The 25,238-nt window shown below is 42.8% G+C and overlaps 2 protein-coding genes across 2 annotated transcripts; one reads left to right on the top strand and one right to left on the bottom strand.

Moving 5' to 3' along the window:
* Window positions 1-14,100: 14,100 nt before the first annotated feature.
* WFDC10B (WAP four-disulfide core domain 10B) lies at window positions 14,101-15,037 on the bottom strand. Its single transcript, XM_023756258.1, has 2 exons — window positions 14,947-15,037; window positions 14,101-14,234 (listed from the first exon to the last, which is right to left on the bottom strand). Exons 1-2 carry the CDS (start codon window positions 15,035-15,037, stop codon window positions 14,101-14,103), a joined length of 225 nt encoding a protein of 74 aa, XP_023612026.1.
* Window positions 15,038-19,104: 4,067 nt separating this feature from the next.
* WFDC13 (WAP four-disulfide core domain 13) lies at window positions 19,105-21,506 on the top strand. Its single transcript, XM_006091438.2, has 2 exons — window positions 19,105-19,192; window positions 21,352-21,506. The coding sequence occupies exons 1-2, from the start codon at window positions 19,105-19,107 to the stop codon at window positions 21,504-21,506; spliced, it is 243 nt and encodes an 80-aa protein (XP_006091500.1).
* The last annotated feature ends 3,732 nt before the right edge of the window (window positions 21,507-25,238 follow it).

Here is a 25,238-nt window from a genome sequence, read left to right as displayed (position 1 = left end):
TTGGCTGCCTCCTGCATGCCCCACACTGGGGATCAAGCATGCAATCCCGGGCATGTGTCCTGATGTGGAATCGAACTGTGACCTCCTAGTTCATAGGTCGATCCTCAACCACTGAGCCACAGAGGCTGGGCAGCATACAGAAGATTCAAATTACAAATAAAAAGGTGACGCCATATAATCAACTTATATAAAAAAGAACTCAGAATGACTGTGAAATATATACATTTTTCTTTAAAAACCATCTCAACAAATGTCAATAAATTGAAATCAAACTAATAAATAAAATAAAGTAGAAGAAATTTCCATCTGATTAAATATTAAGCAAAGCAATTCTAAGGAACCATGGGTCAAAATGAAATCATGATAAGAAATAGAAAATATTTTGCACTGAAAAATGAATATATGACATATCAAAAAATATGGATACAGAGTTATATCAACAAAATGATGACATTTTGTCTCCGTCGCCCCACAGAGATCAGCAGTCGGACAGTTATCTATGAACAGGTGTCTCCAGGAGAGTCTGGCGTCCACGTAAAAAGCTTCAGCAAAAAGGGGACACCTGTCATACTCTCAACAATGAAGTTTTTAAAAGGAATCTTCAGCAACACAGTGGAAGAAAAACACGGAAAACCCGCCTGGGAAGAGAAGGAAGAACAGCTACATTTTGCCGGCAGCATCCCATTCCCCACGCTGGCATTGCTCGGTGCCAGGAGGAAACCTCCCAGCTGGAAAGAGTTCCCCTCATCAGGAAAGGAAGAGTGGGGTGAGAGGCCCACCTCCCCAGCCTTCCCAGGAGCCACACAAAGGTCTGGCTTTGATTTCACCCCACCCAGACGGGCAAAGCTGAGACCTATACAGACAGCTGGCCGTGAGGGAGAAAAGCAGGGGCGGTCGATGGGCAGCAGCACCTGGTAGGAGTGACAGCGGTAAACAATGACCTGCTCTGTAGGCAAACCCAGCAGATTTCACCACTGGGGAGACTCATGGCCAGCAGTGCAGCCCAGCCGCCACAGACATCCCACAGATGTCACTGGTTTTTGGACCCCAGGCATTTGCAGTCACTGACACCAGCATCTGAGGTCCTCGCTGCTCCCTACCCGCCACCCCTGCTGGAGTCTCAGAGCTTTACTGGCAGCCAGTCCAGGCCTGTGAGGCTGCATGACTGAAAGATGCCAATCTAGGCCCCTGTAGCTGATGCCCACGGCAGTGTGGGTGGGCAGGAGAGATCTTCCAGCTGTGCACTTGCATGCTGCCAGTCTAACACCTGTCACCAGCTGCCACTGCTGTCCCCACATTCAGGGCTGGGGATAGGGGGACTGAGCCATCATGGAAGAGCATGCTGACAGCCAGGTCCCTGCAGCTGCTTGTAGTCCTGGATCAGGCCCTGTCTGTCTACATTTGGTGGCCAGTATCACTGCATTCACTGGCAGATAGCTCCTCCAGCTGTACCACTGCACTCCCCTGGTCCAATTCCCATCACAGGCTTCTACTGCCAAGAGCCCTTGGTGAGGCCCAGCAGCCACAGGAGTGTACACCAGTTGCCAGGGCCCCTGTGGCTGCCAATTAGCCCACAGTTGGCTCTGGCCCTTGCTCCATCTCTGGACCCCATCACTGCATGTGTTTGCAACTGGCCCCTCCTACTACACTGGTACCTGCAGTTAAGTGTAAGCACATCACAGCTCTGGCCACCACCACTGCCTCCCTTGGACCTGGAGGTGCTTCTGAGGACCCCCACAGCCTTTGCAGCCACTGCAGCCTGAGCCAAAGCGACATCACACCCCTCTGGACTCGGTGCCATCACATGCCCTCGGGGACCCTGCACCACTAGACCCAAGGTCACAGCACGCTCCACCTGTCTCCACCTGCTGGTGAAAGTCTTCCCTCACTGAAGTCAGTCAATAACGTATGGAAGCAGTGACTACTTCAAATGCTCACACACCTAAGCAGGGCTACAGAGATCGTGAAGAGTCAGGGAACCAAAGGAATACAGTAAACCTCCAGTAAGTGGCCCCAAAGAAGTGTAGATACAGGAACTGCCCAGCAAAGAATCCAACAATTTGTTCTGAAGATCCTGAGAGGGCTAGAAGAGAGCACAGATAAGCAAGTTAACAATATCGGAAAAACAGCACAGGAACAAAATGAGAAGTTCAACAAAGGCATAGAGAAGATAAAAAAGAATAAATAGAAATTTTGGAGTTGAAGAATTCAATAGAGAGTTTCAAAAACACACTTGGCCAAGCAGAGGTTGGCTAAAACATACTTAGCTAGAACACAGATCAATTGAAATGATCCAGTCAGAGGAGCAAAAAGAAAAAGAATGAAAAGGAACGAAGAAAGTGTACAGGACTTATGGGACACCATTAAAAGAAATAATCTATACATCAATGGAGTCCCAGCTGGAGAAAGAGAAAGAGAAAGGGATAAAAGCTTATTTAAAGAAATGTTGCCCTGACTGGTTTGGCTCAGTGGATAGGGCGTCGGCCTGCGGACTGAAAGGTCCCGGATTTGATTCCAGTCAAGGGCATGTACCTTGGCTGTGGGCACATCCCCAATGGGAGGTGTGCGGGAGGCAGCTGATCCATGTTTCTCTCTCATCGATGTTTCTGACTCTCTATCCCTCTCCCTTCCTCTCTGTGAAAAATCAATAAAATATATTTTAAAAAATAAATAAATAAAAAAAATAAAGAAAGAAAGAAATGTTGACTGAGAAGTGCACAAAGTAGGGCAGATATTTGGACAGCTAAGTTCATTAAGCTAATAAGTCACCCACAAATTTCAATCCAAATTGATTTTCTTCAACACTGAATAAATCAAAGAAAGAAATATTTTTTTAATAATTAAATCTTTATTGTTCAGATTATTACATTTGTTCCTCTTTTTTCCCCCCATAACTCCCCTCCTCCCAGTTCCCACCCCACCCTCCGCCCTCACTCCCCACCCACTGTCCTCATCCATAGGTGCATGATTTTTGTCCAGTCTCTTCCCGCATTTCCCACACCCCTTCCCCCCCCCCAAGCATAGTCAGTCCATTCCCTTTCCATTTCCCTGATTCCATTATAATCACCAGTTCATTCTGTTCATCAGATTATTTATTCACTTGATTCTTAGATTCACTTGTTGTTCATAGTTTGTATCTTTACCTTTTTCTTCTTCTTCCTCTTCTTAAAGGATACCTTTCAGCATTTCATATAATACTGGTTTGGTGGTGATGAACTCCTTTAGCTTTTCCTTATCTGTGAAGCTCTTTATCTGACCTTCAATTCTGAATGATAGCTTTGCTGGATAAAGTAATCTTGGTTGTAGGTTCTTGGTATTCATCACTTTGAATATTTCTTGCCACTCCCTTCTGGCCTGCAAAGTTTCTGTTGAGAAATCAGCTGACAGTCGTATGGGTATTCCCTTGTAGGTAATTGAGTCTCTTTCTCTTGCTGCTTTTAAGATTCTCTCTTTGTCTTTTGCTCTTGGCATTTTAATTATGATGTGTCTTGGTGTGGTCCTCTTTGGATTCCTTTTGTTTGGGGTTCTCTGCGCTTCCTGGACTTGTAAATCTATTTCTTTCACCAAGTAGGGGAAGTTTTCTGCCATTATTTCTTCAAATAGGTTTTCAATATCTTGCTCTCTCTCATCTTCTGGCACCCCTATTATTCTGATGTTGGTACGCTTGTAGCTGTCCCAGAGGCTCCTTACACTATCTTCACACTTTCGGATTCTTTTTTCATTTTGCTTTTCCGGTTGGGTGTTTTTTGCTTCCTCGCATTTCAAATCTTTGACTTGATTCTTGCACTCCTCTGTCTGCTGTTGGGAGTCTGTATAATATTCTTTATTTCAGTCAGTGTATGCTTACTTTCTAGTTGGTCCTTTATCACACAATCGAGGGTCTCATTAGATTTCCTGTACATCTCATCAAGTTTATCGACAGCCTCTAGAAGCCTCTTGAGAGACCTCAAAAGTGTGGTTCTGAACTCAATATCCTCCCTTAATAGTTTTGTCCTGTTTCTTTGTCTCCGCATTTTTTACGCTTTCTTGGTGCACCCCCTAGTGGTCTTTGTGCGCAGTCTTGTTGTAGTTAAGCCTTGATTGTTGTAGTTAATACTAGAGGGATTTGACCTCCAGGCCGACTGGCTGTGCTAATCTAGCCTTTGCCTGAGGCTATCCGGCAAATGCCTCTGTGCAGGGCTTGGGCGGGGCGGGTCCCACGGGATCAACAGGGCGGAGGAGGGGGCAGTTATGGCTGCTCTCAGTCCGTCCCCAGGGGCTCTGCCTCTCTGTCCCAGCAACCGCTGCAAACCTCGGAGGGACCGTAGCCAGACAGTCCTGCTTCTCCCATTTAAGTCTGGGTCCCTAGAGACTCGCCCGGATCTGGAGCTCTAAGTCTGAGGCTCCCTCCGGATTGAAACAATCAACCGCGCCCTCAGCCACCAGCCCACGTCGCACGCACTCCGCATCTTAGTATTTTACTTCAGCACTGCACCTCCTCTGTTTCTCGGTTCCTCCTAGTTGTAGAACTTCCACTCAGCCAGCCTTCCTGTGGTTCTGGATGATGTCCGTTCCGTCTTTTAGTTGTATTTTTGAAGTGGTTGTTCGAGGCAGCAAACTCCCGTGTTAACCTATGCCGCCATCTTGGTTTCTCCCTCCTTGGAGTTTCTTCAGCCCAGGAACACGACTTGCTTTATATCAAGAAAGAAATATTTTAGAACAGCAAGAGAACCACGTGTTTCCCATACAAGGGAATCCTCATAAGGCGATCAGTGCATTTCCCAGCAGACTCCCTGCAGGCCAGGAGAGAATGGGGTGATATATCAAAATGCTGAAAGACACCACTAACAAAGAGTAGTTTACCCAGCAAAGTTGTCCTTCAGAAATGAAGGCAAGATAAAGACTTTCCCTAATAAAACGGATGGAGTTCATCAAACTAGACCTGCCTTATAAGAAACTGCAGTGGGGATCCCTTCACTCTTTTAGAATTACAGGTACATCCAACAGAGGAAGATTTCCCTTCCTTCAGACCCCATACCAGCTGGTGCCATCACTGCCATCGGATTTCTTAAGGGAAAGGAAGAAAGGAAGAAGAAAGAAAGAGAGAAAGAAAGAAAGAAAGAAAGAAAGAAAGAAAGAAAGAAAGAAAGAAAGAAAGAAAGAGAGAGAGAGAGAGAGAGGAAGGAAGGAAGGAAGGAAGGAAGGAAGGAAGGAAGGAAGGAAGGAAGGAAGGAAGGAAGGAAGGAAGGGAGGGAGGAAGAAAACTAGGAGATTTCTGAACCTCTTCTGAGCATCCTAAGTTCCCCTCTCCATGCATCAAACCAAAGTTATAGGGTTTTTCCTGAAGCTCTCTCTATCTGCACCCTTATTTCTAGGTTAGCCAGGAGGCTCCAGATGAAAAATATCCCAGTAAACTCATCATCAGCATTGCGCTTGAATTCTAGTCTTCTTTCCCAATCTGCCTGCTATTACTTACTTTCCAGTTTTTTATAGTGGGAGAGAGAAGGAATCAGAACTAGGGAAGAGTTTTTATCTCTGGAAATGGGTTTGCCTTCCCTTCCAGAAGGCCTTTGTATGGACATTTGTGTTCATCTCATTCGGAGCTGAGTTGGCGGTTTATTGGTTTATTGTTGCTGTGGTTACCTCGAGTGCACCAGAGACTTCAAATTCCATCTTCAGAACACAAGTACCTGTGTTTACGGTGGAGCTGGGTTTACCAGATGATCCGTTTCCAGATGACTGCTCCACTCTCAGCTCTGTGTTCTCTGTGAATGATCGGCTCTTGCAGGTTACTTGCTAGTAAATGTTCCTAGTCTGGGGGTTAGTGGGGTGGTGATGGCTGGGGGTCCGCTCTCTATTGTTCTGATTAAGTCTGGGTATTAGGCAGACACTGTCCCTGGGTTTCAGGCATGTTGTCTTCTTAGTGATCCTGCCTTTCCTTAGATGCCCAGGACAAAGTTCCGAACCTGGCTAGTATTTCTGCCCTCCCCGCAGCTGCATCGAGATTTCTCTTCTACTCTGAACAGTGTCGCTCCTCTCTCCCAAGATTAACGCTTTGTCAGTAGGAAAGAAAGGAAAGCTTCCAGTTGGAATTTTTTGCCCCATCCATAGTGGCTGCTGCCTACTCTCCCCTCCCCAGGTCTGCATCACAAGGGAGACTTTCAGATCTCTAAATACCTTCTCTCTAAGTGCTCAGTGGGGTTCCTGGAGAAAAAGTCTACAAGAGGGTATGACTGCCTGTATTTGCAGCCCAGGAGACTTCACTTTCTTTTGTTCCAGCAATTTGCCAATCATCCTAACTGAACTCTACCTACTGGTGCCTGGCTGCACGCCCTGCTGGTCATCACTTCTCATGCTTCTCTCTCCTTGCAGGTGCCTCTCTTCCCCTAGATTCTGGCGGGGTTGGTTGCCCTGTGACCTCAGCATTCTGGTGAGCTCAAGAAAAGTTGCCCAGCTTTTTGTCCATGTAAGTTTGGGACTTTATTCAGCTCTCTACACCTCTGAGCAGAAACAAAAAGTCCCTTTTCTTTTTCAATTATTTTTAATTGTGGTGAAATGCACACAACATTAAGTTAACCATCCTAGCTATTCTTAAGCACACAGTTCAGTGGCATTACGTACATTCATATTGTTGTGCAACCTTCACCACCATCCATCTGCAGAACTCTTTTCATCTTCAAAACTGAAACTCTGTACCCACTAATCAATAACTCTCCAGTTCCCTCTCCTCAGCCCCTAGAAACCACTGTTCTATTTTCTGTTTCTATGAATTTGACTACTCTAGGAACCTCATATAAGTGGAATATTATAAAAAACAGATACCATAGGGTGCTTTTTTGTGACTGGTTTAACAAACTGGTTTTGAAAATGCTTCCTTAGAAAGCAAATGGAAATCAAGAGAGCAAGAAATTCCACAGATAAAGTGACATTAAAGTTAAGTTTCCAAAGCTCTGGCTGTTGTGGCTCAGTTGGTTGGAGCATCCTCCCATACACGGAAAGGTGGTGGGTTTGATTCTTACTCAGGGCACATACCTAGACTGTGGTTTGATCCCTGGTCAGGGTGCATGCAGGAGGCAGCCAAGTGATTGATGTATCTCTCTCTCTCTCTCTCTCTCTCTCTCTCTCTCTCTCTTTCTCTCTCCCTCAATATCAAGATCAATATCAATTAATAAAAAACATAAGCTTCTATTAAATATAAAGGTTCACAGAGAAAAATTCACACACAGTTTTACAAAACAAGAAAAGAAGAAAAGTCAAGAGAAACAGTAGAGACCCACAAAGACATCAGATATTGGGATTATTGCATACAGAACACAAAATTAAAATGCCTAGGAAATAAATGGAAAGGAAAGGAATTAAAAGATGGCAATAACAGCATGACTAAAGTTAAAGAGAATATAAAAATGACCAGAATGTTGAAAACGTGCCAAATAGAACACCTAGAAATGAAATATGTAACTGAAGTAAAAAACAAACAAAAAGAATCATTTAGAGCCAGAGGAAAAAATATTTTAGACTATAATGGAAGTCATCCTGTTATTTGCAGATAATTCCTACAACTTTTGTGATATTATACTATGTTAACACAATTTTGGTAAATTATCATATTTAAAATCTTTTTTCTTGAAATATTAATGTTTACTGCATGTAAAAAAATAAAAGAAAGAAAAGAAAAAAAGAACCATTTGACTAGAGTAGCAACAGAAGCCTAATGACAGTAGAAATATATTTTCAAAGTTCTGATAGAAAATAAACTGTTAGTCTAGTTCTGAAAACCCAGTGAAACTTTAAAAAAATTAACAAATTTTCCCAGCTTTAATGAGGTGTTATTGATAAATAAAAATTGTATATATTTAAGGTCTACATCATAATGATTTTATATAGGCATGTATTGTGAAATGATTATGGCAACAGTCACCTCCTTCTTTTGTGGTGAGAACATTTAAGTTTTACTCTCTTGGAGAATTTCCAGTATATAATACAGCAATGCTAACCACAGTCACCATGCTGTAATTAGATCCCAGAACATATTCATTTTATAACTGAAGGCTGTACACTTTGACCAGCATCTCCACATTTCTCCCATCCCACAGTCTCTGGCAACCACCATTCTGGTATCAGCTTCAACTTTTTAGGATTTCATATATACGTGATATGTATAAATGTGATCTATATCACATTTTCTTTATCCATTTATCTATTGATGGACACTTAGGTTGTTTCCTTATGGTGGCTATTGTGAATAATGCTGCAATGAATGGGAGTGAAGATGTCTTTTCAAAACACTGATTTCATTTTTTTATATGTACCCAGAAGTGGGATTGCCAGATCAAATGGTAGGCCTATTTTAAAATTTTTGAGGGAACTCCTGACTGTTTTTCATAAACAGGCTGTACCAATTTATATCTCCACTAACAGTGTACAGTCTCCTTGCCAACACTTGCTATTTCTTATCTTTTTTATAATAAGAATTCTAACAGGTATGAGATGATAGATCATTGTGGTTTTGATTTGTATTTTATTAGTGATATTGAACACCTTTTCATGTACCTGTTGGCCATTTGTATGTCATCTTTTTTTTCAAACCCTCACCTGAGAATATGTTGACAGTGAGCGAGAGAGAGAGAGAGAGAGAGAGAGAGAGAGAGAGAACATTGATGTGAGAAAAGCATTGATTGGCTGCCTCCCAGACATGCCCCCACTGGGGATCGAACCTGCGAGCTAAGTATGTGCCCTGACCAAAATCAAACCTGCAGCCTTTTGGTGTATGGGATGATGCTGCAACCAACTGAGCCATCTGGCCAGGGCTGTAAGTCTTCTTTTGAGAAGTGTCCATTTAAGTGCTTTGCCCATTTATTAATTAGTTTCTTTTCTTGCTATTGCATTCTTTGAGTTCCTTATATATTTTTTGATATTAACACTTTATTAAATATGCAGTTCATAAATATTTGATCTCATTCTGTAGGTTGTCTCTTGTTGTTTGTTTCCTTTGCTTGCCGGGGTTCTTGTCCCAGTATCAAGAAGGGTTCAGGAATCTGGAGAAGGCTGTGCGTAGATGTTAAATAAGAGTCCGGAGACGAGATATAATTTTGAAAGAAATTGGGGGGTCAGAGGAGCTTAGCTAAAGGAACTAAGTTCTAAGGTCTTAAGTCTAAGGTCTTAGGTTCTCTCTCCGCCCCCCAGAAACCCATGCTTTTTATTAACACAATTTGTCCTGAGGCGAGGCACAGATATACACTTCAAAAGGTATACAGAAACATTGTCAGAATGGGGGAATTAGCCTACGGCTGTTCAGGTGTTTGGCCAGTAAGAGGCAATAACATGTAGATTAAGATGCCTTTTAGCTGTCTGGCAACCACAATCAGTTTCCTATTCAGGTTTGGGGAAATGCCTTCAGCCATTTCAACAAGTGACTAGTGTGTGACTCAACCCTATTGAGTCCCCAGGCCTTAATGACCTTTCGATGAAACTCTTGAAATTATGACATGCTGGAATTGGTCTCTGACATTTGCTGTGCAGAAGGTTTTTTGTTTGAAATCCTGTCTATTTTTACTTTTGTTGCCTGTGCTTTTGGGTCATATCCAAAAAAATCATCACAGTGGTTCTCAACCTTCTGGCCCTTTAAATACAGTTACTCATGTTGTGACCCAACCATGAAATTATTTTCCTTGCTACTTTATAACTGTAATGTTGCTACTATTATGAGTCATAATGTAAATATCTGATATGCAGGATGGTCTTAGGCGACCCCTGTAAAGGGTTGCTCTACTGCCAAAGGGGTCGCGACCCACAGGTTGAGAACCCCTGGCCTAGACCAATGTCAAGAAGCATTTACCTGTATGTTTTCTTCTAGTAATTTTAAAGTTTTAGGTATTACATTTAAGGCTTTAGGGAACTTTGAGTTAATTTTGCATTTATTGTGAGATAAGGGCCCAATTTTATTCTTCTGAACATGGATATCTAGTTTTCCCAATGCCATTTACTAAAGAGATTATACTTTCCACCTTCTGTGTTCTTGGCACCCTTGTCAAAAATCTTTTACTATAAATGTGTGGATTTCATTTGGGGTTTTCTATTGTGTTCCATTGGTCTGTATGTGTATGTGTTTTGTGTTTGTCAATACCATACTGTGTTTTTAAAAGAATACCATACTGTTTTGATTATTATAGCTTTGTAATATATTTTGAAAGCAGAAAGTGTGGTTCTTCTAGTTTGTTATTTTTGCTGAAAATTGCTTTGGCTATTTGGGGTCTTATGTGGCTCTACATGAATTTTATGTGTTGTTGTTGTTTTTTCTATTTCTGTGAGACATGTCTTTGGAATTTTGATAGAGAGTTCATTGAATCTATATCATGTTGAGTAGCATAGATATTTAAACAATATTAACTCTTCCAATCTATGAATGTGAGGTATCATTCCATTTTTTGTGTCTTTGCTAATTTCTTTCATCACTGTTTTATAGTTTTCAGTGTAAAGATCTTTCATTCCCTTGGTTAAATTTATTTCTACGTATTTTATTAATTTTGATTCTATTAGAAATAATTTTGTTTTCGTAATTTCTTTTTTTGATAGTTTGTTGTTAGTGTATAAAAACAGAATTGATTTTTTGTTGGTTGATTTTGTATTTTGCAACTTAACTGAATTTTGAGGTTTTCTATATATGCTAGAGGCCTGGTGCATGGATTCATGCACCAGTGGGGTCCCTCGGCCTGGCCTGCAGGGATCGGGCCAAAGCTGGTAGTCCAAATCCCCTGAGGGGTCCCAGATTGCAAGAGGGCACAGGCCAGGCCGAGGGACCCCACTGGTGCACCAATCTGTGCACCGGGCCTCTAGTATGCATATAAGATCTTTGGTTAATCTCTTCCCGCCTCCCCCCCACCTCCCTTCCCTCTGAGATTCATCAGTCTGTTCCATGCCTGTGCCTTGAGCATCTGCCCCCTGGTGGTTAGTGTGTGTTATAGCTACTGGTCAAACAGTCAAACGGTCGGACACTTAGCATATCAGGCATATATATATATATATATATATATATATATATATATATATATAATGTCATCTGCAAACACAATTTAACTTCTTCCATTCTAATTTGAATGTTTTTTCTTTTCTTTCTCTTTCTTGTGTAATTTTCTGGCTAGGACTTCCAGTACTGTGTTGAATAGAAGTGGCAAGAGTGGGCATCCTTGTTTTGTTCCTGATCTTAGAGGAAAAGCTTTCAGTATGATATTAACTATGTATTATATTAGCTTTGGGCTTGTCATATATGACCTTTACTGTAGATAAATTAATCATGAAAGGATGATGAATTTCTTACATGTTTTTTCTGTATCTATTGATGATCATATGATTTTTATCCTTTATTCTGTTAATGTGGTCAATCACATTGATTGATTTGTAGATGTTGCCTCCTTGCATCCTAAGAATAAATTCCACTTAGTCATGTTGTATAATCCTTTGAATGTGCTGTTAAATTCAGTTTTTACCAGATAATTAAAATGACCTGTCTTGAAGTCTACTGATCTTTCTTCTGCTTGACCAAGCCTGTTTTTGAAGCCCCTCTAGTGAATTTTTCAGTTTATTTATTGTATTCTTCGCCTACAGTATTTTTTGTTTTGTTCTTTTTTAATCATTTCTATTTCTTTGATGACATTATCATTTTGTTCATATGTTGTTTAAAAAATGTTTTCATTTGGTTGTGAATCTGTGTTCTTTTATAACTGAGCTTTAAAAAATAATTATTTTGACATTTTTGTTAGCCAATTTAAAGACCTCCATTTCTTTTAGGTTGGTTACTGAAAATTTGTTTTCTTCCTTTGGATGTGTCATGCTTTCTTGATTTTTCATGTTCCTGTAAGTTTGCTTTCTTGTCTGCACATTTGAAGAAGTGGCTGCCTCTCCCAGCCTTTATGAACTGGTTTTGACTGAGGGACACCTTTACTGGTCAGTAGTACTTGATATAAAGCAAGACAGAGACCAACTCTGCAGGGAGTACACAATAAAGCTGGGGACTAGACCCCTTTCACGTCTTCCCTTCCCTCCAAGAGGAAAAGCCTCAATTCTGTGCTTTTTCCAATCTTACAGAGCAGTGCCTCCTCTAAGAGGATATCTCCTCCTTCCTTCATTGTTAGCTGTCCCAGTGCTTGGTATATTTGGTCACTATATAATGATAAAAAATTCAACCCGCCAGGAATTCATTCATATTTACCTAAATCAATAGAATCGGGATGTACTAAGCAAACATCAATGGAATTACAGGCATAAACTGAAAAATCCATGGCTGTGTGACGAGCCCTCAATATACTTTTCTCAATTATTCATAAGTCAAAGAGAACAAAAATTAGAACGATTTAAGACATTTAAACAACACACAATGGAGATATACCGTGCTCTGCACTTAGAGACTGCCCTTCCTCAGTATCACAATGTAGATCACTGAGTAGGAGTTATTTAGAAGGTTATGTCTTTGGAGGAGGCAGCTACTTACTCTGAGTTTAAGGCAAGGTTTATTAAAGAGACATACAGAGCTAATTATCCTCATCAAGGTCTCCTGCCTCATGGCTGAGGCTAAAGGCACATTTCGTGGTTGAGTAGCCACGCAGCAGAAGCCACCATGCTATTGGGGTGAGAAAGATGTGAACAAGGAGCTTTCATGTAACCTTGCCTCTCTTAATAGTTTCTCTGAGGGTGTTTCAGGCAGGCCAAGCAGTGGGAAGATGCTTGAAGAGTGAGGTTATCTGAGAAAGAACCAAATAAGAATTGCTGTAGAGCATCCCTACCCACCTACCCACTCCGATGATGTTTGTGCTGGTGGTTGGTCATGACCTCTTTCCCAAGGCCCCCTGGCCCAAGAGCAGCTCTTAGTACAGATGGAGAAGATCCTTAATACCAGGAGCCCTGTGATGCTTCTGAGGTGGGTCAGAGGATCTGGCCTAATGGAGGCAGATTTCCTCCTCTGATGTCTCCTGCATTGATGCCCAGCAGGAAGCACTGGACTGGAGTGTCACACTGCACACCTGCCTCCAGCATGGGCTGCCTGCCTGAGTTCTCCACACTTGATGCCAAGTCCCGATTGGCCTCACAGGACTCAGCCCCTGGATCTAGCCCCATGACCATTTCAGAATAATTGTGATTGCACAGAGAGGTAGGAAGACTGTACCCAGTGATTATTCTCACTGACTCACCATGAGATCACGGACAAAACTCATAGCCACCTGTGTTCATTAATCCATAGCAGCATCACAATGGAACCACCCCCATGGATCACTCCTGATTTAAAAAGAGAGAGAGAATGAGGGCATAAGGAGGAGGATTTGGGATAGGTAGGGACCGCTCAGTGAATGGAAGGCACTGGAGTCTTAGGTCCTGACACTCACTCCAGGCCCCATGTTAAGAGTGGCCATACTGGTGGAGGATGAAGTGGGGAAACTTGGGGTTGGCACAGGCACTCACTTCCATGCCTATGGTCTCACCACAGTGGAGAAGATGTGAGCAAACAGGGAGTTCAGAGGAAACATCCTCCTCTAGCCATACCATGAATGGCCTGTCAATTTGCATATTACCTCTTTATTATGTAGGATAGTCACCTGATTTTCACAAGGAGAGGGAGAAGAAAGGGACAGGGATGGGGCAAGTTAACGAAAAGGTCTCCCTGGGGGCCTCGGACTCTGTGCCCCAGGGTTTAGCCTCCACCTAGCTCATGGTTAACTTGGCCCTTGTGACTCCAGGGTGAGGATGTTCTCTTTAGCACTGGGGGATGCCACCCATGAGCAGTTTCTCCCCCTGGGAGTACTCGTTCAGTGAGCAGAGCAACGAGAGGGCTGGGCCTCCGGGGGCCTGGCAGGAGTGCATGGGCCAAAGGGAGAGAGAGAGTAGAGAAGCATGACAAGGGGAGAGGGATCAGGGACCAGATCCAGAGACGTGGGGGCATGCTGGGGTCTGCACTGGGTTCTCAATGATCACAAGCACTAGGAATAAAATAGGCCAGTCCTAGGGCATTTGTTATGGTTTATTTGACAGAAAAAAAGCCATCCAGATAGTGAGGAGGTTGACAGCCCTTTGCCCAGGATTTAAGGTCGCAGGCACAGTTTTAGAGGGTTAGGGGAACAGAATACACAGACCCACTCACAGGCGGTTCATGCAAACGTTCCCGCAGTAGGTTGAACAGCATATGGTATCTGAATTGGGACACTTTAGGAAATATGAACAGTGGTTGTTGCAAAGATATACACTGGGCTGCTTCTGACAGGCCTTGACACCTAAAAGGAACAGGAGCAAGGTCAATGGAACCAGGCCACACAAAACACTCCTCTCAAGCTTAAAGTCTCATCATGACTCCAAAACCCAGGTCCCACTCATGACACTCTTGGACTTTTCAGGGAACTCCCTTTCTGCCCCTTACCAAATCCTGCTGATTAGTAGTATCTTCAATCCATTACCCCCATTCTCCATCAATAAGGTTTAATGTTTGGGCTTTCTGGACCCCTTCCATACTCCTGCAGCCAGGACTCTAGTCTCATATTATTCACGGCCTTGGTGAAGCCACCCCCATAGAATCTACACTCTGACTCTGAGAACTCAGTGAAGTCTGAAACATGTCAAAATTTCCTTTCCAAAAGTTCTTTCATTCTAGACCTACTCCCCCAAACATGTCTGGATATTGACCTGTCACATATGTGCATAAATGAAAGAATTGACTCTCAGTTCTGTGCACCTTTCACTATTGTATGCACCATATGTCTCTGGACTTTGAGAATGGAGAATAAAAAGATGTAGGTTGCCCTCCAGTCCCATCACTAGTCCCAGGGCCCCGTAACGGAGCTGGAAGGCCATGATTTGGAAGGACCCAGAGTCTTCAGAGTCCTGTGGTCAGAGCTGGATGTGCTAAAAGGTTCAAGTCCCAGGTCATCCTTAGCTGGACACAGCCCCTCCTTCCCCCTCACCATCCCAGCCCACCAGCCCATCACCTACTCTTCATCTTGTTCTTATTACGGGGTCCTCCCTGGGCCTGTAGCAGCAGAACACAGAGAAGCAGGATGGGCAGCAGAGCCTGGGTTGGCATGACTCAGGCCAGAGCAGTGGGCTCTCCGTCTGGCACAGACTTTCCTGGAAGCTGGTGTGTGGAGAGAAGGTAAGAAAGAGCAGGTTATTCTGGGCTCCTCCCTGCCTCCACTAGCCAGGCCAGGGCAGGGCAAGGAGTCCTTGTGTCCTCCCCTGTGCCTGTCCCTCCCCATAGCCTGTTCTATGTGGGATTTGGGCTTCTGCAGACACTGACCTTCCTGTCACATAACTAACCCTCTCTTTTCATAAACAGAACTTTTTTCTTTAAAAATATAATATTTTTTTATATTCTAATTAGGAAATAATTTACAAAAAATTTTAAAGAAAAAAAAGTTATATATGTAAAAGGGTATGGAAACAAACTAAGTCCATCATCGGATGAATGGATAAAGAAGATGCAATGTAGCCCTAGTTGGTTTGGCTCAGTGGATAGAGTGTTGGCCCCCAGACTGAAGGACCCTAGGTTCGATTCCAGTCAAGGGCACATACCTCAGTTGCAGGATTGATCCCCAGCAACCAATTGTTGTGTCTCTCTCGCATCAATGTTTCTTTCTCTGTGTCTCTCCCTCTCCTTTCCATTCTCTCTATAAATCAATAGAAAAATATCCTCGAGTGAGGATTAAATAAATAAATAAATAAATAAATCCTATATAATAAAAAAAAAGAGAGAAACATGCAAATTAACCGTCCCTCCACTACACTCAAGTCATGCCCATAAGCCAATAAGGAGTGAGTATGCAAATTAACCCACCAAAGATGGTGGGTAATTTACATACACAGAGCAGAGTAGGCGAGCCGGCAGCTTGGGGGGACGTGGCTCCCTTGGTCAGGGAAAACCCAGAGCGTAGGGAGCACCAGGAATGCTGGGAATCGTAGCTCTGGTGGCAGACGGATCTCCTAGACCAGTGGTCAGCAAACTCATTAGTCAACAGAGCCAAATATCAACAGTACAACGATTGAAATTTCTTTTGAGAGCCAAATTTTTTAAACTTAAACTATACAGGTAGGTACATTGTTATTAACTTAATTAGGGTACTCCTAAGGCTTAGGAAGAGCCACACTCAAGGGGCCAAAGAGACGCATGTGGCTCGCGAGCCGCAGTTTGCCGACCACTGTCCTAGACACTAGAGCAAAGTGAGCCTGAAGCACATTACTGTTGTGGTGGGGGATGGAGGGAAAGCAAAGGTGAGAGACATAAGTAAAATCAGAGTGTCTAGGAAAAATTAAAGAGAAGATATCCTAAAACTTCCAGGAAATCTCCACCAATGGAGCAAAGGAAAAAAAAATGCCTCTCTTATTCTGTGAGAACAAACCAAACTGGGTTGGGGGTCTCAGACAATTCGCTCATATGATTGCAAAGACAGACAGAAACTCCCAGATTGGAAAGAGCTCCCCTGAGGGCTTCCAGATTGGAGAGGGTGCAGGTCGGGCTGACGGACTCCCCTCTCCACCCCCCCATCTGCACCCCCCCCCCAGTGCATGAACCTTCGTGCACTGGGCCCCTGATATATATATATATATATATATATATATATATATATATATATATGATATAGAAATTATCATCCAGTACATGAAAATATTCTCAACATTATTAGTTATTAGTGAAATGTAAATTAAAATCATAATTATATACCAACCACTTCATACCCACATGGATAATTATAATCCAATGAAAGGGAAATAAGAAGTCTTGGCAAGGATGTGGAGAAATTGGAACCCTCATGCATCAGTGATTAAAATGTTAAATGGTTCAACCACTGTGAAAACAGTTTGCAGTTTCCTCAAAGAGTTAAACATATAAAGTTATACATATGACCTATCAATTTTATTCATAGGTATGTACCCCCCAAAATAAAATAAGTACTAAAAAAATACTTGTACACAAATGCTCTTACTACACCATTCACAGTCACCAAAGGGTGAGAACAACCCAATGTCCATCAACAAATGAATGGATAATCAAACTGTGGTATATACATACAATGGAATATTATTCAGATATAAAAATGAATAAAGTACTGGTACATATTACAACATGAATGAACCTCAACAGCTACAGAGATAACATTTTCACTTATTTTGGCAAACATTCAAAAGCATGACAACACATTTTGTTATGGGAAACACATGTTCACAAGGTTGGTAGCAATACAAAATGGTACAACCTTTATGGAGTAAAATTTGGCAATATGTCACAAAACTACATATGACTTTATCCTTTTAACCAGCAATTGCACTTTTAGAACTTGACCCTGATGTTACACCTCCAGCAATACAGAAAATATACACATAAATGTTTGTTGCAGCACATTCGTAATAGCAAAATCTTGGAAAATACATAAATGCCCATATATGGCAGATTGGTTGAATGACTAAGATGTGTGAACATGGAGGCATAGAATGCAGCCATAAGTAAGAAAAGGGAACTCTGGAAATATTACTGAATGACAATAGCAAGGTGCAAATGAACATATCTTTGCAAGAAAAATGGAATTAAGGAATCAAGTAACTAATTATCTTTATCTTGCACAAAAAATTCCAAAGAATTAATTTATTTAAAAAAAAAAAAAGGGGGGTGGGAATACTGTGATTCAGCACATTCTCTGAGGACAGTGTAAACTTGCTACAAAACCAGGCAAGGACTATATGAGAAAGGAAAGTTACAGGCCCAGTTCCGTTGTGAACATAGATGTAAAATTCCTTAAAAATAGTAAACTGGCCTGGCCACAGTGGTTCAGTGGTTAAGCACTGACCTATGAGGAGGTCATGGTTTAATTTCCAGTCGGGGCATATGCCTGGGTTGTGAGTTCTATCCCTGATTGTGCATGAGGCAGTCTATCAATAATTCTTTCTCATCACTGATGTTCCTATCTCTCTCTCCCTCTCCCATCCTCTCTTTAATCAATAAAGATTTTTTTAAGTAGTAAACTGAAAAAAAGATGGATGGGCATAGAGGGTATTGTACTGAGTGAAATAAGGTCAGACAGAGAAAGACAAATGCCATATGATTTCACTTGTGTGTGGAATCTAAAAACCAAAATAAATAAACAAGAACAATAGAAACAAAATTATTGATTTTTCACAGAGAGGAAGGGAGAGAAATAGAGAGTTAGAAACATCAGTCTGCAGGCCAACGCTCCATCCACTGAGCCAAACCCGTTAGGGCAAGAACATTTTGATGGTTGCCATATGAAAGGGAGTTTGGGGGTTAAAAAAGTGAAGAAATAGTCATGGGGATGTAAAGTATAGCGTAGGGAATATTATCAATAATATTGTAATAACTCTCTACGGTACCTGGTGTTACACCCCCCAGCAATACAGAAAATATACACATAATTGTATATCTAGGTACTAGATTTATCAGGATGATCACTTGCTCAGTTATATAAATGTCTAGTCACTGGATGTACACCTGAAGCTGAGATAATATTATATTGTTGAAAATAACAAATGAAAACAAATAACCAAAGAGTTACAATACCGCCCTAACTGGTTTGGCTCAGCGGATAGAGCTTCGGCCTGCGGACTGAAGGGTCCCAGGTTCGATCCCAGTCAAGGGCATGTACCTTGGTTGCGGGCACATCCCCAGTAGAGGGTGTGCAGGAGGCAGCTGATCGATGTTTCTCATCGATGTTTCTAACTCTCTATTTCTCTCCCTTCCTCTCTGTGAAAAATCAATAAAATATATTTTTTTTAAAAAGAGTTACAATACTATTTACGATTTCATTTGAAGATCAAGCCTCTAGGAATAAATATAACAAAGACATGGAAAACTTACAAAGTTTTGTGAAAGAACATTAACAAAACTTGGATGAGAGAAATAACAAGGTTAAGCTTAGGCGGATGAAAAGGGTGTAGATTTGAAAACGCTACCACATCCTGGAGTGGGTGTAGTCAGGAGGTGCTTGGATTTCTGCCAAACCCTCCAGATAGATCGGAATACACCGTAAAAAGCCAATCACAGCATGCCTTCTCTTTTCCCTCCTTCCCTCTCATTTCCCCTAAACTGCGCCTGTTCAAACCCAGCAGTCCTCAGCCAGGACTTACCACCATCCTGCCAGCAGCATGAAGCCTGTGCTGGTCCTTCAGCTCCTGCTGGTGATTCATCTAGCACCACAGCTGGTGCCTGCGAGTCCCAAGCAACAATTTATGAGTAGGTGCTGGGGCCCGGCCCAGGCGAGGGAAGAAGCATCTGTAGAGATGGGGGGATCTGAGGGCCAATTCATGGGCATACCTCATGAGAAAACACCGTATGTTCAAGAGTCCAGATTTTATTGTTATTTAAGATCTAGGTTGGAATACCTGCTCTGTTCCTTACTGAGTGATCTTGGGCAAAGTGTCTGGGCCTCGGAGTTTATCTTTGTGATGAATATAATGATATTGGAGTAGTTGGGAGGAGAAACTGAGCTAATGATGCAGACATAGAGCACTCTTACTGGACCATGGTCAATGCTCGGTAAGTATTAACTACAGCAAATGTTATCAGCCTCATCAGCCAGCTGATTCTTGCTGCCCTGCTTCCTTCATGGATGCTTGGGCCAACTTTTCAAGCATTAAAGCAGAGAGGAAAAGTAAGTTGGTAGAACTCAAACTGGAACCTACATAATCTTGGTTTGAGGAAGATGTTTTAGGAAGAAAGGAAAGCCTTGCATTTTATTCCACCATTTAAAAATTCAGAGGTACCCACACAATTACCAGCGATTTGCATCAATCTGAAGCTCTATACAATTATTACTCAGTAAATATAATCCATCTCAGGAGCCACCATTGACCAGCTCAACCTAACAAAAGCGCTGGCCACAGTAATGTTGACCTTGACCGATACCAAAAGGAAAATGAACTATTATTCATCATGCCTGCATGTTTCTGAGGACATCTTCACAATATTGGGGGCTCAGAGCAGGAAGACGTGTGGTATGTCATGTGTCAAGATAGACAAGGTCCTGTTTTAGGGTCTCAGAGAAAGTGTGTATGACTGAGGAAGGCTAAGCAAGCTGCAAGAGAATGGGGGTATCCCGGGTGGAGTTAATTGGAGAATCAAGAACTAAAATTTGGATATAGGCACAAACAGGCTCTCTGTAAGACTGGCAAGTATTGCAACTAGATACCCAGAAGAGCAGTCAAAACTTGAGAAGGTCGATCCTTCTGAGATCCTGGTTGATGGATTCCTTCCCCCTGCTCTTCCCCCGAAGCCCATCCTCTCCAAAATGGGAACCAGTTCCAGTTTCTTGCACTGACTCAGATTGTCAACGGCTTGGGCCTGGGCTTCTTTCACCCCATCTCTGGGGCCATTTGCTGTTGTAATTACAGCCCCACTTTTATTCACTTATTTTTTTGAGACCAGCTTTGATATCCCACAGACGCACTTCTAATTTCAAATACCTGCAGAGTAATACATCAACAGGGGCTTATAGAATGTCCCACCTATGACGTTTGCCTTAAAGAAGATACAAAATTTAAGGCCTGGCTGGGCTTAGATAAAGGGGTTAATGGGGCCCATCCTTAATGAGGCCCATCCTTAATGCCTTAGAAATCAGAAACAAAGAGAAGATTGTGAGTTGAAGGCCTGGGACAGAGTCTCCCGGTGGAGGTAATCTTGGCTTTGATCTGAGTACTGGAGGCTGAGGGGAATGAGATGTCAGCATGAAGATTCATAGTCTTCTCCTGAACAGCAAAGATCTGCGAAGAAGGAGAAGCTGATCTTTGACCCCAGAACCTGACCCCACTCTGAAATACCCACTCTTCTCCCCAGGAAAGAAGTCACACCCAGAACTCATCTGTGATTTGGGTTCTAGCATTCTGATGCCCGTGCCTTTTGTGTGCTGTGTGGTCTTCATCCTTTCCCAAACGTTCCCTTCCATTCATTCTTCTATACACAAATAACACATGTTAAGTTGACCCTGGGCTAAACTATAAGAGAGGCTTTACGACTCATTTGAGACCACATAATGAGTCAGTGAAAATGGATCTACATACCCCTTTCTTGCTCGCCATAAGTACCATTCATTCCCTTGAACTGGACCCAACCAAGTTTCTGGGGACTGGGCATCTGATCTGCAAGGATGGTGAACGACCAACGGATGTAGGGTTCTAACAAACTGTGTCTTTGATCAAATATCCAAGCCCTGATTTTCCCTGCTGAGAACTATATAGAAGGCAGCAGTTAAGGAAAAAAAATCTTATTCCACTTTCCTGTGGCCACACAAGGGAGCTCAGGGTGGCTGGTTTCCTGGCAGCTCCTTGGGCTTCTGGAGTTCTGAATGTTACTCCAGGCTGTTGTTTAGGCCCTTTCTTTCCTGTTCTGTGTTCCAGAGTATATTTTGGAGCCTCCGCCATGCAGAGTGGCCGCTGAAAACTGTACTCATTTCTGTACAATGCAGGAAGATTGCCAGCATGGACTTCAGTGCTGCTCTGCCTTCTGCGGGACAGTCTGCACATTCAACAAAAATATAATCAATAGAAAGTAAGGAGCTTCTCGTGCCCAGGCCTGCCCCTGGAGCTGCTGGTGGGAGCCCAACAGAAGAATATCTTACCAGCCATTATGTCATTCTCTCTAACGTTCTCCCTCTCTTTACCAAGAATAATTTCCATAAATGTCATGATTAAGAGTCTTCCTCCACCCCTGAACTCCAGAATCCTTCTCTCCTCATCACCACTTCTATGAATCTATGAATCTAACTCTCTGAACACATCCACAAACCCCTCCATTCACAGACCATGTCCTGTCCCAGCATCCAGCTTTATCCTGGGGTCTAGGACACTGTATCTATCTGTCACCAAAATCCAAAAGCAAATTGTTGTGTTTTTGCTTGCCCTCTTTCACCAAACATCATCCTTTGGCCCCTAGTATTCCTGGGTTTTGGAGATCCTCCAGCCCAAGGGAAGCTTTGGTTAATCACCAGGAAAATTCACCAAAGTCTGTTGAATAAAGAGCAGAGAAAGGGCATTAGAGTGTTGATGAGACATCTAGTTTCCAATCCTATCTTGCAACTATCTTTCTATGACCTTGAGTAAGACAATTCCCCATTTTTGCCTTTTTTTTTCATGCAAAAAATGGGGACTCATTTTTTCAAACTTGCAAGATTGTAAGTCTCAAATGAGGTCTCAAAAGACCCACAAGGCAGGAGACTCAACCAGTGAGCTTCTAAAATGTTTTATTCTCTGCTTGGTTCCCTTCTCTGAACACAATACCCTACATATGAGACAAGGTACAAAGAGATGAAGTATGGGCCCAGAGCCAGAGAACTAGACTCAAATCCCGGTTCTACCACTTCCTAGCTGAATGATCTCAGACAAGTTAATTCACCTCTCTCTGGGCATCAACTTTCTCATCTTTAAGACTAGAACAATAATAATGAGAATAAAATAGATAATCCACGCAAGCTCTATATAATTATTACTCAGTAAATTTTAGCAATTTCTGTCTTCAGAGACTGGCCCTTGCAACTAAAACCCACATCTTTCAAGGCTCCACATCGGAGACAGAAATAAGTATGACTCCGAGTTGCCACTGAGTTCTTTAAGGTTTTACTTTCCCTGTGGCAGAAGAACTTAGCTTCACCATCTAGCCTTAAAGATGGAAGTAATGGAAAATAAAATATTATATCTATAAGAATAAAATTTAACCAAATAATATTTGAAAATATTTTTCTCCCACAGATCAAAAGGCAAATTGTGGAAAAGGAAGATGGGCAAATGAGGCATGTTTCCAAGGGCATTTTGTAAGTATCAGGGTTCAGCCTGGCATTCCTGGTGTGTGTTCTCCCAGTTTTCCTCCCCTGGCCTCTGCAGGGGCACCAATATTCCCATAAGGTCAGAATAGCCTTTGTCATTTAGATTGTGTCCCTTTTCTATTATTCCCCTCCTAGGGCTGTTCTCACTCCCTGGGGCAGAATGTGATCCAGGGCAAATTATGCCACATAGAGCAGGAGACATGGGGGAGGGGGGGCAGAGGGGGGAGGGGTGCTCAGCACCACGACACAGGGCACTCGGGTCTGAGTCTGTGCCAGGGAACAGGCTCTGCCAGCCTCCAGATGAACAGTGTCCTGAGTTGGAAGTCAAGCTGAGCTCTTCACACTCTATGTGGCCTTGGTCCGCCCACTTCCCATCTCTGAGCCTGTCAGCTTCCTCATGTCAAAGATGAAGAGGACACGGGGCCTCAGGTTTTGTGAGAACACATGAGGCCACGTGAAGTGAAAGAACTTGGTCGTTACAAGGAGTCTACAAAGGTTAGCAGCTGCCAGCAACTCACTCTTTCTGGGTTCCAGGTTTTTCCTCTTAAAAAAAAAAAAGATCATTTTTATTACTTTACCAATGTCCCAAGAAAGGTGCGCAAAATAGAGCCCTCTGTCACTCCACCCCAAAACAAAGGAACTATTCGTAACTTGGTGGATTTTGATTCAGACTGTTTGTGGGGAAAAGGTGCAGCTTAGGATCTTCTAATAATCCTTCTGAAGCCACCAGAGTTTCCAAGTTAGAACAATGGTATTTTCACTTAGACTATTCTTTTATTAACACCACGCGAAGGAGCTGGATAAATGGTAGCAAGTGGAGGTTAATGGAGGAGTATAAGTGTGTGTGCACACTTTCACTCTCGCTCAAGCCCCGGGAAGTCAGCCGTGCTAATTTCCTCTGCATCTTGTACATAATTAACTACTCAGGCCACACACTGGCCATCAGTGGATGCATCAGCATTGCTTCATAATCCAGGGCCCATTCAGCGGGGAGATACTGAGCTGAGGTAGAACCCAGGTGTTATATCCATGGGAAAGGCTGGCTGGTGTGACTATATAGAGTATTCTTATAGCAGTTTCAGGGTCACATGACTGTGGTTATATGAGCCTTAGTAAGCCTCATCTCAACACATTACCCAAAGAGGCAGGACTTCACTTTGGACAAGCATAAAAAGATTGCCATAAACCTGAGTGTGTCTTCTATGGAATCAGCACCCCATCCTGTTATCTTCTGGTAGGATCAGCTAAGACTGTCCCCTCCAAGGCATCACATTAACTGTAACATCTGTGAGATACAGTATTAGAGTGTTTGCTCTCCCTGATCCTGCAGTCTCTCCTCTGCAGAATGGTTCCTCTCAACTGACCATTACTGCTCTGGGGGCCTGGTGTTGCTGGAAAGATCAGGTCAAGAAAGAGATTGTAGCCCTAACCAGTTTGGCTCAGTGGATAGAGCGTTGGCCTGCGGACTCAAGGGTCCCGGGTTCGATTCCGGTCAAGGGCATGTACCTTGGTTGCAGGCACATCCCCAGTAGGGGGCGTGCAGGAGGCAGCTGATCAATGTTTCTCTCTCATCGATGTTTCTAACTCTCTGTTCCTCTTCCTTCCTCTCTGTAAAAAATCAATAAAATATATTTTTTAAAAAGAAGAAGGAGATGGTAGTGCCAGTGAGGGCCTGAGAAAAAAATGTTGATCTTGTTCCCACAAAGGGTAGTGCTGAGCTTCTTATGGTGAGCTGGAATGGAGGGCAGCCCAAGCAGACCTTATCACAGTCTTCTATGAAGCCTGGGCTCTGATCGGTGTTGTCAACATTATTTTTAATGTGAACATTTTAGCCATGGCTTTGCTTCATCTCATTTGGTCCTCACAGCAATGGTAATACCCAGTTTACAGACTAGGAAACTGAGGATCAAAGAATTAAAGTAATATGCTCAGCATTAGCCAACTGGTCAATGATGGAACTAGAATATACACCAAACACTTGAGATGCCTTCTTACAAAGGGATTGCCACCTTGGTGGCTTCGTTCACTTCTGCTGAGTGGGTTTTCATTTTCCTGTTTCCACTGAGTTTTTCCATTGATACCCTTTCCCCGGCATTCAACTCAGAACTCCTAACTTTCACACTTGGAAACCTGCCTCACTAAATTTGGTCTTTGTCCAAGACTCTAGGGACTCTCTCCCTCTATGCTTTGACTCCAGCTCTTCTCTCAGCCAAAAATGTCTTATTCCACTTTCCAATGAGCTCCCTCTCATGCTTCAACTTTCATATTAAATAAAAATCTCCATGGAAGATTCCCCAATTAATATCCTATCCCCAGGCCTACCCTTAACACAACCCTAACCCTAATCCTACACTAGCCCTAGCCCTAATCTTAACACTAATCCTAACCAAAGAGTAGCCATAGACCTAACATGAACATCAACCCTAGCCCTAAATGTATTCTAACCCTAATCCTAACCCTAACCCT

This window comes from Myotis lucifugus, unplaced genomic scaffold (assembly GCF_000147115.1).
Source record: "Myotis lucifugus unplaced genomic scaffold, Myoluc2.0 scaffold_90, whole genome shotgun sequence".
NCBI lineage: Eukaryota > Metazoa > Chordata > Mammalia > Chiroptera > Vespertilionidae > Myotis > Myotis lucifugus.
This window is presented reverse-complemented; position numbering and strand designations above follow the sequence as displayed.

Bases quoted from the DNA above. Each gene is read 5' to 3' on its own strand.
- WFDC13 (XM_006091438.2), top strand. From the start codon at position 19,105: ATGAAGCCTGTGCTGGTCCTTCAGCTCCTGCTGGTGATTCATCTAGCA. The intron at 19,193-21,351 runs GTAGGTGCTGGG...TCTGTGTTCCAG, and splicing joins TCCCAAGCAACAATTTATGA to AGTATATTTTGGAGCCTCCG.
- WFDC10B (XM_023756258.1), bottom strand. From the start codon at position 15,037: ATGCCAACCCAGGCTCTGCTGCCCATCCTGCTTCTCTGTGTTCTGCTG. The intron at 14,235-14,946 runs GTAGGTGATGGG...TGTTCCTTTTAG, and splicing joins TAATAAGAACAAGATGAAGA to GTGTCAAGGCCTGTCAGAAG.